Here is a 15,628-nt window from a genome sequence, read left to right on the forward strand (position 1 = left end):
TGCAGCGGTCCGAGCTTTAAGAACATAATATTAACTGTGATTCTACATGCAGTGGTCTGGATTCAGTGAGCGTGGGGGCAGGGTTAAATGTGTGGCATGTTAACAATTTACAATAAGGCGGGAACCTCTCCTTTTGCAATCTAGCAATGGAACCAGTATAGCGTGAATTTTTTTTTTTAAATTGTATTGTTTTCCTGCTGTTAAACAAATCAAGCTAAAGTCGAATAAAGGAAACGCCACATAATGCAGAAGGCAGAAAGTATCTTCGTAATCTAGGCAATGCTATGTGTGCAGCGTATTTCTCACTGTTAACTGAGATGTGGGCCTCTCTTGGCGTCTGAAACATTGCACTGTCCACATTTTTGCCCAAGATTAGATCTCCTTTACCAATACCCTCCCCCATAGTCTTTTTTGTTTTTTCCTTATTCCGTTACCTCCCCCTCTGCTCCACGGCTTCTAGCTTAATTAGTGCCCACACTATCTTTCAATCTTGCCAGTGCTGCAGAGGAAATGCCTCACGCCGTGTCAATTTTTATAGGCGTAATCCTGTCAAAAAACGGGGTTTTCTCCACATTTAGGGCTCATTTCTGTTAGCCTGTACCTTTATTTGGTTGCATTTCTCGTCTACTGTACCTACTGTAAACAGCCCTCACCATGCACAGTTCTCTAGCAGTTTGTGCTAAATTAGCAAAGCCATTGTAATGAAGCAGTAGGGAAGGCCTAATTTATGCGGCAGGGAAGGTCTAAATTACGCAGCAGGGTTGACTAAATTATGTGGCCACAAAAAATGAGAATTATGTAGCATAATGCAGCAAATTTACGTTGATAGTATTACTTCATTATTTTGACATCTGTACACCTTAACACTGTATAAATGTTTTGCCTCATTACTTTAAGATTAAGACCCAAATACAGCAATAGCAATGTAAGAGAGACCAGTCACTACTTCTGATGGGCTTTTCACTGTGGCAGGGCATGTTACCCCTTTTTAGTAACTTGATCTGTTTGAGCTAGTATCAACATTTTTTTGTTAAAATATGCAGTTTAGGCAGCATGTGTTGAATTATATGGCACATTATGTGGAAAACTCCTCAGCTGTAGAATCTCATAATTAGAGTGGCTCTGTATATATTAATCACACGGGAGCTGTCACCAGTGGGGGACCATATTTCATTTGCAACGATATTAAATGGCAAAACTTGCAGAAGCGCGCTCAATATAAAGCAGAAATTATCAAAATATAAATTTGTATAAATTATATAAATCATGTTCCAACCTCAGAATTGTATGCAGCCGCTGTAGTGATGCATTTTTGTTGCACAGTTACGTCAGCAGTAAAAACGAGCCCATACCAGATCTAAGGAAAAGTGGCTCTTCCGCCTGTGTGAATATTCGTCCTATGTAGACATAAAGGTTTGTTTTTCTTTCCCTACATGATTTGCCAATGGGCGTTTTCCTATGTGCCCGTCTTTGTGACTTCTTTATGCATGTGCCCATTTTCAAATATCCAAGTTAGTATCATCCCTTGGACCCTCTTAATGCTCAGCTTCTGAAATAAAGAAACGGATTGCACAAGTTGCTGCAACGTTAAAACCGTTTTTCACCAGGCTTCCCAATGCTCGTATATCAGCTTCCTGCAACAAAATTATAGGATTTCCCAGAAGATAACGCACACATTTCGGTGGGCAGTGGGGAGCTGGGGACACTGGAAAGAGAGACAGTGGCAGAGAACTTGGATTTTAAAGAAAAAACAGAGTACTTTACAAATCTCAGTGAGACAAACTTGCACATCTATTGCTGATCTACACTCCTTCATGTTAGGGAAGCTTACTCTTCTGGTGCCATTACTAACCAGTACTGTGCACAAAAGAACCCTGTACTGCTACTGCCAGTGTTGCATGTGCTCTTTGTGTGGTTGAAGAATGTGGAGATGTAGCAGTGAGTGCACAAAAATATAATCACACCACACCTGCCCAGGAGTGTAAAAGCAGAGATTGATATAACTGCCCATTACTTTCTCTTGTGTATTCGTACTTGTGGATACTGCTTCAGTGAACTAAACACCTCTGCTATGTGATTTTTGCTGCCCCATGAACAGTTCATAAACTCTGCAGAGAAGTGGTTATTCCCATCCACACATTTATCAGAGCATGATTTGAAAATGGACAGCTATGAGTTGGCCCTAGGACTGAGAACACCCTTTTGCCCTAAAGGTTCATATTCCGGCACATTCTATGCCAAATACGCTCCAAGAAATGTAGTCAATTACCAGCCTGCACTCTGCCTTTAGGTACTATTTCTCTAAATTTGAAAATTTGTCACATGCATACTGGTTACTAATTGAGTGCAGTGCACAATGACACATCTGCACACATGCTGTACATCCAGCCCGTACAACAGTTGAATTTAAGGGTGTATGACCATGCACTGCACAATTGGACTTGCATTTGAAGTATACTTTCCACAATATATTGCACTGATTCCCGTGCAGGTTCTCTCCGTGCAGACCCACCTCACTGATTTATGGAATAGGTGGGGCAAGCAGATATTTTCCCAGGACAAGTAGATTTGTGTAACATTTTGTCCATTGGCCAAGTAGATTTTTGTAAAATATCCACACCCCTGCAATAGCTCTAACTTTAACAATGCCGAGACCATTGCATTGTAAATGCTTGTTCTAATTGCAGTGGCTTCCTCCAAGCTCCACACCAAAGGACGAAAGAGCTGGAGCACAGTACCAGTAGGTGGATCCAAATGCATTCTTCCCTGGTGACTGCCAAGGTGATCAGTGTGTTTTTCAATGGAGGGGCATGAGAGTTTAGGTGCTGCTCTTTGTGCCGGCAATTCAGTGCGCAGCAGACCTGAGGTGGGTGCGGCATGTTCCTATTTTGGGGGCTGAAAGAAGGAATATGATGCCAATACCATTACTGCATCTACCTTCAGGGCAATAATGGAGGTTAGTTAACCGTTCTCTCTTAATGAGAAGCAACAAGCAAACATATCAATGCCTACAGGTAGCAACACTTAATTATTTGATCCTCATTTACATTAGAACTAGTCTAATTATTTCATCACATCCCATTTAATAAAAAATGTAATTAAAAATCACAATCTTCCAATTTATAATTTGGTGGGAGGACAAATCTCTGTTGGCCTGGTAGATGACAATGCGTGCCAGGCCGAGACTACTCCACCAGCCAAATTTAGAAGTGACCACTAAACCGGCTGTCATTGCTAAAGCACTAACAGGAACTGTCGTCACAGCGGCTCCCGTCAGTGCTTTTTGAAGTTTGGTGCACCACTGTCAACATGACGAAGCCATCCATCAAATGGGTTCCTTTTTTATTTGCAAAAAGAAAAATCAAAACCAGCTTTTTGGGAGGAAAATACAAAAGAAATGCCCACCTCTCCCATGGCGAGGTGAGCATTTAGCAGTTATCACTGCCCCTTACCGCCAGGGTTTTCCTGCAGGTGACAGGCAGTGAAAACTGATCTCCAATTCCGCCCATATAAATTAAGTGAGCAGAATTATAGGCCTGCCTCTGATGGCTCTTACTTCATAGGGCCAGCCGAGGGGTTTAATCATGGTGGAGACAGCAGTATCCATCATAATTGAAACAAAGGTCCACAAGCATATAAATCTGGCAGACAGACCACAGTCTTGGCGTATGGATATTCCATAGCAATAGAGTATCCTTACAGACAATATCTAATTCAGGCCAATAGAGCTTTGTTCCTACAGGGAAAAAAACAAAAACATCATAAACGAACGACCCTGTCAATCAAGAGCTGCATTGAAGCAAAGGGGAGCAAGTAACACTATCTAGAAAGAGATCACTGCCTCTTCAGATGAAACAAACCAACGGGGAGGTTAAAGATACAATTTCTGGACAGTGCCAAGCTCCTTATAAAGCTTTAGATTTAAGCTACATACATTGGTTCTAAATCTGCAGATTAGACAGCAAATGCCTAACTGCATAAAACTTGTAGAGATAAAATTGCAAAGGCTCAACCTCGAGTTACAACATATACTCAACCAATCCTTGTTTTTTTTATTTATATAAATACACTTAAGTAGTGCTGTAGTTCAGTCCCTCTGTGTAGCCATTGGTCAGCATGGCATTAGCATATTAGCACTACAATGCAATGTCTGCACATTGCTGTTCCTGAAAAAAATACTCACTTTGTCTAGTGTAATATTCTATTAAATTAAGCAGAAACCTGCTTTTTAGGTCTCGCCTGGCGAATGCAGCGCGAAGCGCTGTCGCCAGCGAGATCTTTTGTTGCTGACTTGCCTCGGAAGTGGGACAGGAGATGGGCACGCGCAGGCTTTCGGCGGATTGGAGCCTGTGTACGCGCTTACAGCCACGCGGCGTGCCCATCTCCTGTTCCCCCTTCCGTCCTCGCAAGCCAGCATGCACCTTCACTTTTTTAAAACCTCGCCCCATCGTTGGAGCGGCCTGCATCGGCCAGTCCGCTCAGGAAATGAATATTGACACTGCGTTCATCGGCACAACCACTGGACAAATGGAGAATTCCCCACTCACCCGGTCTGCGGGGGGAATCCTCCTGAACGGCAGCTGGCTGCGGCACGCTTCCGGAGCACCCCAGCTCCTCTATACTTCTGGCAGCACAACGCGGGGCTCTCTCCTTAGGCATGGATGTGGTATCCTGGTCATTACCATAACATCACCATAGTTACTGTTGGTAGATGCGTGTCACTGTTCTAGAGCCTTGTGTGCAGCATTCAGTTAGAGAGAGGTCTTGCCAATGCCAGGAAAGGATGTACCTGCTTACTCCAATAAACTACTTCTCCTACTAAAACTATCTTGGAGTCTTACTACAATGGGAGCCCCGCACTGCTATCTGCCGCTCTTCACCCGGGCCCCCTCCTGGGATCCAGGACTTCAGCTCCCGCACTTCCTCGCTGGCACCGGGGCTCCCTCTTCACCACGGGAGCCCCGGAAGGGGACAGGTGCCGCCTGCACCGGCCACACGCGCCGCCACTGGGCACGTGAGAGTTACAGGTACAGCGCATGCGCGGGCAGCCCTCGCCCTCCCAGGTCTCCTCCCCGGCCCGTATGTGGAGCTGCTTTCTGTTTTTTTAAATCTTGTTTACTGTTGTTATTTTGGGCAATTCTCTATTGGAAAACCTAAAGGCGAAAATATTATACAAAGTGCTGTGTTGTTTTTACTGAAAAGAAGAGAAAGAGCTCGAATTTTCTCCATTAACCGAAGGTCACCCTCTAGGCGCGAGACTGCTTGACTGACGGAACCACCTTGTCTTTATTCTTCCCATTAGTTCTCTCAGTAACACTGCAGGGGTGCAGCTAATAATGATGTTCTCGTTAGAATGGAAACATGGCGAGCCATGTGCCTGAGTAACCCAGCCCTCCTCCCTCCTAGAAGTGGCAGACACGAGTCTGCACAACTCTATCGACAAAACAGTCCTAACTCCATGAGCACTATTTTTGTAATCTATTTAATGGATATTCTTTTTGGGAAATGTGTAGTGTACTTAACCCCTTTGACGCGCTTGACGGAACGGTTCCGTCATGCACGTCGGTTGGGCTGTGCTTATGACGGAACCGTTCCGTCATGGCCCCGCCCGCGCACGGAATCTTCAGCGTGGCGCGGAAATCCGCACCGCGCTGAAGAGGTTAAACAGTGCATCCCCATAGCGAGGTTACAGTGAACACATACATACAAAGTACAATGAATATAAAAAGTGTGCGTTATTTATATTTTTTCTCCTTTGAGGGATTTTCATCAAATACCGTTCAAGCACAAAACGTACGTATATGCGTAGTCAATTTCAGATTTTGCTTCATCCGTCCTTACCGACAATTAATCTTTGCGGCACATACTTTCAGATAAGATAAACCCAGTGCTTAATTTTAGCCTGTGGTTTCCGGAACTCAGCAGCAGCACTTAATGATCAACACGGAGCTTGAGCACTTGTTAAACACATTAATTTTTGGTAGGCACCTGGAGATTAAGTGATTCGCCCAGAATCACAGGATGTTGAGCCGACGCTGAGAATGGAACCTGGTTCTCCAGCTCCATAGTCGGCAACTCTAGCCATTACGCCACATCCTCTTGCAACTTGCAGTGTTTCATGGTTAGTAGTTGGTTATGTGTTAGGTAGCGCTAACAGGAGAAATAGGATGGTGGAAACTGCCTCCTTAGGAAAGCCCTGGAACTTTTTTTTTTTTTTTTTCCAAATTACCCACTGAATAAGCCCACTCAAATGTCATTTTTTACCGCAGAAACGATGATCAGTTTGCATTTGATACTGCCCTGGACTGCCCACGTCAGTGTCCTTTCTTAGATTCAACAAGCATTTGCAATGCAATAGGTCTCGCATTTATGCTAGTTTAAGCTATTGGCATTGGAAATGACAATGCCTTTTATTTACGTTTTAAAAACCAAAACATAAAATAAAAGGCATTGTCATTTACAATGCCAATAGATCAAACTTGTGTAAATGCGAGACCTATTGCATTGCAAATGCTTTTTTGGGGGGGAGGGGGGGGTACGCATCATTAAGGGGTTACCTTACAGATACAGTCGGGGCGATGGAATTGCGATTCATTAGTGCAAGACCGCGCCACTGCAACAAGCAACATCTTCCGGCTCCCTCACGAGTTGCAGCTGAATACACTCTCACCAGCATTTCTACTGATGTCAAGACAGGTTATTCCTATTTTTGGAGGGTTTCTCCATTATTTTAAAAGTGCTTAAAGACCAATGTGATCATCTTGTGTGTGGAATAATCGTGCTCCTAATGTAACAAGCATTAAAAATGCAATAGGTCTCGCCTTTAAGTTAAAGCTTTTTGCTTTGCTATGCAATACCATTAGCAAAGCAAATGGCATTAACTAAAAGGCGAGACCTATTGCATTTTCAATGCTTGTTTGCGTGGTTAACAGTTTGCTTTGTCTTCCTTCGAGAGATCTGTGACGCATTTTTGGTTTACATTTTTCAATAGTTGGAGTTGTAAGCAGGGTAGATAAAACAAGCAAACCAGACAAATAAAAATACGTGTAGTGTACTAACGTCTAACACTTTATTCTATGTTTGTAGATTCCACCTTGGGCATCTATTCCCCAACAACAAATGAATGTTACAGGGAAATAACATCTCCTAAAATAAGAAAATGATTTCAATGTAAGACAGAGGAAATGTTGGCCAGGATGAAATCCCTTGTTTAATTCAGGTGCGACTGTGAAAAGCATACACCCGACCCAATAATACATATGAAATACAGTTATTTTATCAAGACACGCTAATGAAAGCAGAAACGTCCACCCCAAAAGGCAACTGCTCAACGGCATAGAGTTCTCTCGGAGCACTAAAGACTACGCTGTAGTGTGCCATCTTCGAGTGACCAATATTAAATTTGGTACGAATTCAAATACCGTGGGAAAAGGCCAAGTGTAACAGTTCTTCTGGCAGTTTCCTAGGTTGAAAGATCCACACTACCTAAACAATCATTTGCAATGCAATAGGTCTCGCATTAGTGAAAGTCTGAGCTATCGGCAATAGCTCATACTTTCAGTAATGCTTTTCTGAAGTCATCGACGCCATATCATTGCGCTGTGACACATGTTCCAAGTAACAAGAATTTACTAAGAAAAAGGGTGCCCAATTTGCTTTCACACACCTTATGTAATAAAAAATATTTTTTTTCTAAAGGATCGTGCCCTTTTTACGCAACACTAAAACCATTCAGTATTAATGTATTATAATAAAAGTGCTACAGTACTCATTTCGCCAACTTCCGTATGATGAAACACCGAGTCAGCTATCACACACCATACAGGACCCCTTATTGGTGATCCGCAGGAGCTGGGAAAGGTATTTAGGTTGAGACTTGACACATTAGGAATGAGTGTCAAGGGCACTTCTTCACCCGTGCAACGTTTCCCACAATGCCACATTTTAATACATCCAACACAATATCCTATACAGGGCCTATCGAGGCTTCACAGAATATTTGGATGTGCTTTGTCTTGTTAGTGGTGTCAAGAACAAGATGCGGATAGGGCACAAATGTAATGGAACTGCCCCACTATATTGTGGCATTAGATCTTGGACGCGCTGGCTGTCATTACAGGTCATGTCGACCTCTATACCACGGCGAATAGAGTTTTGGGAGCGCCAAAAATCGCTTCATAGACATAGCAATTCTGATGGTTCATTGATTGAGTGCCATGCACTGGAAGGCCACCACACTGCTCGGGTTGGGACACTGGCATGCAGCGACACTTAAGTGGGGTAGGGCCGAATCAGTAGCGCTAAGGCAGTAAGAGGCTCATGGGCTGCGCAAGATCCCTGTAGCAGCAGACTGGGAAAGCTTGTTGGAAGAATTACAGGAGGAGCTCCCTGCGCGAGAATGAGGTGCCTACCCTTCTGATAAAAGGCGCTGCGCTAGGAGGCTGGCTGAGCTTCAGATTGAATGTTGTATGTGGTTCCCCTTGGGGTATGACAGGAGGGCAGTGGGAGTACTACAAGGGTTTTATTTGAGGCACATGGGTGACTCCTTTCGGGATGGAGTGCTACACAGCTTGGAACAGGTGCAGGTGGACACACTCGGATAGCTTTGTTTCAGTATTTTAGGGCGCATCACATAATGCTTCGGTTATTAGGGGAAGGTTTGAAGGAACCTCTATAGTTGCTGACTGCATTTTGTATGGTGGTCACAAATGAAAATAAAGTTTTAAACAAAGTCTCAATACATTCAAAGAATACCATCAAGCAAAGGATGCAAACTAGATGCAATGAGTGTAAGCAGGTGGTTGCAGTAATACAAACGAGCAGCCCACCTCTCTTTCCTTCTTTCATTTAGTTGCTTCTCTGTGAAATGGATCCAAAACAAACAAGCCCACGAGTGGTGCGCGCACGCCACATCGAGACACGTGGTTTCAATTAATGTGCCCGTGTCTGGGCACGATAATTGAAACCCCATGGCAGCGGTGCGGGTAACCAACACTAATAGGCCATGGGCGGAGCAATGCGCCCACCTTTGGCCAATTGCGTGCTGTCTTTGGTAAAAAGACACACGCAAAGGCCAATAGCGTAGGCCAAAAGGAAAAGCACACGCGTGTGCGATTCCTAGGTCCATTTTCAAACCCCTGATGGAGCAGGTAAAGCAAAATTTTGTATACCTCCTATTTTGCATGAAATTTAAATATTAACTTGTACTAATTTGTGTAAAGTGGCATGACTAATCAACATTTGCACCTTAACACGAGATACACATGGGACTAAAATGCTAATTGCATGGCAAATAATCAAATGATTAACTGTGGTACGCAAATTAACTTTAGAATGTGGTGAAATAGAGAATTGCATGATTCATGTTGCTTTTGTGATGGTTTGTGCTTCCAGTGTTGCAGAATGGTGAGTATTATTGCTTTAAATGTCGCTACTAGCTAGGGAAATACTAATATATATTGGGATTAGTGTGGGTTTAAACATTGAATCTATATTAATTATTGTTATGTTTGTTTTTGCTTAAGTTGACATTCGGACCTACTAGGACGCAGTACTTAAGATGGAGTTCTGAAGTGGCCACCGTCACGTGAGCGCGAAGTCTACTGCGCAGACTCGAATGGCTCTGGAGATCTCCAAGCGACCTCCAACGAGAACCGAAGTGTTCCTTGTCAAGGATAGGAACATGGAGGACTGCCAAGGTGAAGACTGGTGTGAATGACTGAGGGGACAATGAAGGACCTGTACAAGAAGGCTTGCATGTTGTTACTTCGGAACTTGTGTCTGTGAAATTACCAAAAAGAATACAATTGAGAAATGTCATGCCCGGTCTCATGGGAAACAGGCAAACATGGGAACATTCAGGAGACTTACAAATTGCAGAAGGTTTAGCCAATCAGAACACTTTCTACCCCTAAATTGTTGCACATTGACCTAAAAGCAAGGAGAAAAAGAGTATAAAAAGGTTGAGGGGTTGATTTGCTGGGTTGTTGGTTCGATCGCCCGGTCATTTGGCTGATTCGTGGGGACTGTGTCGTGCTGAAGGATATTTCCTGGATTTACCTGGGTTTTCTTTGACTACAAGAGGACGATTCCATCTGAAGGGTTTTAGATTATTGCTGTGGGTTGACGGGTTCTTCTGGAGATGGTCGCAGAGACTTAAATAATATTCGGGGTGGTCGGAAGGGCGCCAATGTTCAAAATTTAGGTAAATATAAACGTTATGTCAATTTATGTTAAACATCAAAGATTGGAAGTCACTCAATAGAGAAATTATTTGAACTGCAATCCTGAATATGCCAACACAGAGTGAACTAAATTAGATACATTAAAAATTGATTAATAAGAAATGAGTTCGTGATTCTTTAATAAGGTATTGAAAGTTAGCCAAATGGTTCCGAAGCTTTAAATGTGTTTTAGCTGGTTCTAAATCACCATCAACCATTGGTCCATCAACCAAGTGGTGGTGTGCCTTGATGTTAAAGTTAGGATTCTATAGGTACAGATGTATATAATGTATATAACGAAAAGGAATTTCTCCCGATAGGTAACAAGGTACCCCCACATGTCCAGCGCTTATTTTCCTCCAGTGTGCAGACTTGAGTGAGACGTGTGAGTGTTGGTGTTATGGGCCCCACCAATGAATGAAGGTATGAAGGAGGTAATGTGGTGACGAGTCTGTGACATAGGGAGGATATGTAAATTTGCCCTTTTCAGCTGGAGCACCACCTACATGAGGTCTCTCGCTGTGTGAGCAGTGTTGAGCACAACAACGCTAGGCACAAGACCTAAAAACGTGCCACAACTCACATTGCGAATTTATAAAGAAACTTAGGACTTGGCTAAAATGTCAATCTATATTCTCAGGCTCTCTCCAAGGTGAGGGAGTCATTTTGATGGTATACCTGGTAGACGTCGCCCAGTGCTGTGCTTGCATACCTTCTGTAGGTCGCTCAGTACTGTACACATGTTTTTCCCCATTCAATTTAATTCCTGGATTTCTTAAGCAGAAATGAAGGGACTCCAATATTAAGACACTGAACATTCAAAGCAGACATTGGAAAATAAACAAGCAAGTGCCATTGAAGGAAAGCATTTGCCCCAGGTCTACACTACCTAGCCACTCAAATATATTATTTATAAACATGTTAATACCTAAGCTGACTCGATGCTTAAGGCCCACCTAGAAAAGCAGCAGCATGCTTCAAGATTAATTTCAACATTGAGCACATTATAAGTCAGATGTATTTTTGAAGATCAAAGGTTTTGCTTTTTCATCTTGAATATGACAAACTCTAAAAATCAAATACAATTAAAAATACATATTTCAGAAATAGTAGGCAATTGCCTAAAAAGGTATTGCCATAGAAATAGTTCCCGGTCAGCTACAATGAGAAGGGTACAAAAAAAGGTCAAATTTCAGCTGCAGAAATCTTTCCTTCATCAATGTATCCGATTAAAGCTTAAACTTGTAAGGTTCATGAATGTACAATCCGACCCCTATGTGCAAATCGGTAACGCTTTTGAAAGAATACAAGCCAAGCCACAAAGTAACTATGTTAAACAGCACTAGACACTGGAATAAGCCATTTACAAATAGCTTAAAGCAGCAAAAAAAAAAAAAAAAAAAAAAAAAAAAAATAGATGTCTTAGTTATGTTGATTGCTGTTGGATACTTCAAATTAGTTAACTTTCATCAAACTCTGGTCCTATACCAAACTGTTCAGGAAAAAATGTTGACACCATCAGCCTCGAGAATGTTTTAACAGCATCCCTTTGTACACCCATAAAAATAGAAGAAGAGAATGCTTTCTTTTTATTCATCTTCCATCCCATTGTAATTCTGCAACAAAATGCGTTTGAAAATGTTTATACAAGATGCATCACCAATAAAATGGGTGATACAAAGTAATTAAACCCCCACCCCTTCCGTTGCAGGCTTTAACAATGAAGCTCAGCAGCACAATACCGTACATCATCCTCATCATAGTGTTGGCATAAGATACTACGTCAGAGAAGGGTAGGATGAACATATGTATACCTGCATAAAGGGAAATGCTCAGACATATCACATAGCCAATGGGCACAGGTAATACAGGCGTTCCCTGTACCACGAGCACTCAAAACAACCAACAATACCCATCACAGTCATCGAGCTGCGCTGGTACTCAATTTAGATGGGTATGAACAAGCTCATAGTAGCAAACACGATAATATACAACACAACTCAAACAGTGCACACTTCCCGGAGCTGCACATCTGAGCAGAGAGCTGTGCAAACACCTGATAACAGACAACCAATAGTTCACATCAGTTAAGCTTGTCATATAGTTCGATATCACAGAGATCACAACGGTACGGACTATAATAAACAACTGAAAATTCCAACAGAACATAACAGGCAAATACAGTGTGCACACATCTGACATAATTCAGGGGCATCTTATAGAAGGACCCCAATGAGCTCAACAGCACACCAGTCTTCATACACAATATAGTAATCTGTGACGACACAACACACTAAACTAACAGACTAGTTTAAAGGGCTACTGCGGACCCTAACAAGGCACCATAGTATGTTTCACCATCCGTATAGCATTAATACAGTAATGAACGTACCAATCCTTCAGATAGCATGTATCCCATTTGGTAAATATATTTTGTTACACAAACCAGACAATAACTACTACAACACACCTACAACCAAACATACACAAAATATTGGTAGAAAGATGTAGGATTCACATGGCTGAGGTTGGAGTATGGGGGTTCATGCCAATGGAACAGTGGCAGGATTCAACCATGGACGGTGACATTAAGTAGCCTAGTGCACGTGTGTCAGTAAAACAAGCTTTGCAATGGGATATGGGAATCAGTGAAGGTGAGCCGCCCAAGCAGCAACGGTGATCAAGACTACTTGAGAGGGGCAAGTGACTGAAGCAATACAGGCAAAATGACAGCGAACTGGAATGCTGTTTAAAAGAAATTGCCAGGTTTGGAAATAAGACACTTGATGAGGTCACCAAAGGATGACTGGTTGGAAAGAAATTGGACGCGCTAATGGTATAGGCAGTAAAATGCAATGAGGTAGGGAAGGCAGAGAGGTCGTAGCAGAAACTGTTGCTGTAGATGAAACAATGGAAGTCTTTTGTTAACTTAACCAGACACCCCGATGAAGGACTTTACAGGGGAGTGGTCAGAGGTAGACATTAAGTATCTCTTAAAGATTAGTGAGCTACCAAAGACTGCTTTGAGTTAGGTTAGACAGTGGTGGCTTGGATAGAAAAGGAGGAGGGTGCTGGGAAAACACATGCTGTGGTTGCTATGGGAAACTGATTGAAGGTTGCTGTAAGAGGACTGCACAGGCAACGGTCAAAGCTCCTGAGCCTGCATAACCTACTCTGGCATTCTTCCATGGACCCATATTCTTCTTAAATAAACATTTGCAGTCCCACAATAAACCTATCATTTATACACATCAGCAGCCCTATTAGGTCTACCTGTAAGGGCTCATCTCCTCCAGTAAAAAAAAATAAAAAAAAATGTTGATGCATTTACTGCAGAGATGTACATGTAACCTGTAGATACAGACCACCGAGGTGGGCAACAACAACAAAACCGCTGCTGAAAGTCATTGAAACCACTAAGGAACATCAACATTTCAAGACAATCTCTTTGGACACTACTGTTGAGGAGTGCTTGTGGTTGCAGGTCAGTTTCACCTTGGGAACTGTACCGGTCCTTTGAAGTGCTCCTCAGTTAGCATAAGGCACAGTAAATAAAAAGGTTATTAACCATTACAGCAGCCACTAAGTAAAGAAAAAAGATATCGTCACATAGCTGGCAACAAGGCTCTGTGAATTGATAGCTTGCTATGAAGAACTGTTTGTCACCTGAAACTCTAGGTTTGAATACAGAAAAAATATAACTATTTATAACCCCATTGCCGATAAATTCAGCAAACCCGATAAGAGTAACACTGGAGGAGTGCAGCACAGCAAAGCAGCAACATGGAGATAGTAAGTGTTACACAAAATGAATCAATGGTTACATTAGGTACTAACAAATTAGCACATTACCTTGTAACGACCCCTATGCTTATCCGAAAAATGTAAAGCGCTATGACGTCTTTAAACTAGGGCAGTCGCTATACAAAAGCACAAACAGGGACCCTCTCTCCCTCCACCCCAAACTACCTGGGAACCATCGAGCCACTCACTGTGCACCCGCGCCCCTATTCAGTATGTGCAGCCTCGTCCGATCGATTTACCCGTGGGGACATCAACAAAAGATAAGGACAGCCTCTCATTCTCCTCCGCCTTTCAAGGAGGTCTCCATAATCTTTGCAGGGAACCCACCCAACAGCCCCCCTCAAGCAAGCAGTGTCAGGCCCATGCAAGCTCCAGCCACCAGTAAGTTCAGCCTTCTCCAAAATCTGTCTAAGCTCACCCCGCCATAAACAGAGAGAGAAGTGCTCCCCAGTTTGGGGACCTCATCTTTACCTACCCACTTAAGAAGCCCAAACACTTGCACCTGTGGCGCGAGCACGCGCCCACGGCCATCAGCCTGTGCAAATAATGCCTGCGGGTAAATGCAATGGAAAGCACCCCTGGCCCCCACCTGTGAGGCCCACCCCTGTTCAAGTCTATCTGCCCTCCGCACGCAGCTTGGCCCCCACCCATCTCCCCTCCCTCAGCAGAGCTCAGCTCCATCCACATGTGCATCTACACTTGCCCACCTGTGCAGCATCCACACTATTTTAGAGCCTCTTCTCCCCAATCCCACCCCCCTTGGACAGTGTCACTTCCACGGCGACACTCACCACACCATGCCGTATGCCCCTTCCCCGATGTAGGAGAGGCTGGTGTAACGGGGGCCAACGTCGAAGGCCTGCCCCCGCACAATCTCGGGCCCCCCGCAGTTGGCAGACGCCATCTTCCCCCGGTGCGGTGTGGCTGGCTCAGGCGCGCCGCCGGGGCTTCGCTGTCCTCGGGCTCCGCCGCTCGCGCTCTCCCCTAAGGGGTGGGGGCAGCTCGCGCCGCGGCCGTTACAAGCACAGGGGAGCTCGCGCCTGCTGCCGCCACTGATGGTGACGTGAGAAGCAGCCGGGCTCGCGCTGCTGATGCTGTGCAGGAACAGGCACAGGCAGCATGAGCTCCCAGGCGCCTCCCACCGACCCGCCCACCTACGCCTTGGCGGAGGTCGCGTGCACGTACTTGACCGAGAGGAGCGGGCAGGCTGCAGAGAAAAAGCTACACGCGCCTGCAGGCATGCGCGGACCGCTGGAGGAGCAAACCGTTATTTATTTATTTTAATTATTTTTATTTAATGCGTTTTTATATAGCGCGGACTTTACCCGAAGGTGTCAGTGCGCTTCACAATAGGAACAGTAATGATACACGAGGAGAAAAATTACAAGTGAGCATGTTACAAAAGCAAACGTTACGTTACATGAGGCAAAAGTGACAATTGTGCAAGTATCAAGAGCAAACCGAATACAAGAGGTAGCAAACGATACCTTACAAAAGGAAAAAGTGACGTGTGCAGGTTACTAAAGCATACAAAGTACATGTAGAGGTAAAAAAACTGCAATTAATGGCAGACACTCAAAACACTAAAACAAACATTACGT

At 43.8% G+C, this 15,628-nt stretch overlaps 1 protein-coding gene across 1 annotated transcript in view; it reads right to left on the reverse strand.

The window, feature by feature from the left end:
- MAPK1 (mitogen-activated protein kinase 1) overlaps positions 1-15,186 on the reverse strand; it is a 537,443-nt gene extending 522,257 nt beyond the window's left edge. The window contains exon 1 of the mRNA XM_085634299.1: positions 14,819-15,186. Coding sequence (XP_085490425.1) covers positions 14,819-14,931 — 113 coding nt within the window. The 5' untranslated portion in view covers positions 14,932-15,186. The remainder of the gene's footprint in view (positions 1-14,818) is intronic.
- Positions 15,187-15,628: the final 442 nt, after the last annotated feature.

This window comes from Triturus cristatus, chromosome 11 (genome assembly GCF_964204655.1).
Source record: "Triturus cristatus chromosome 11, aTriCri1.1, whole genome shotgun sequence".
Taxonomy (NCBI): domain Eukaryota; kingdom Metazoa; phylum Chordata; class Amphibia; order Caudata; family Salamandridae; genus Triturus; species Triturus cristatus.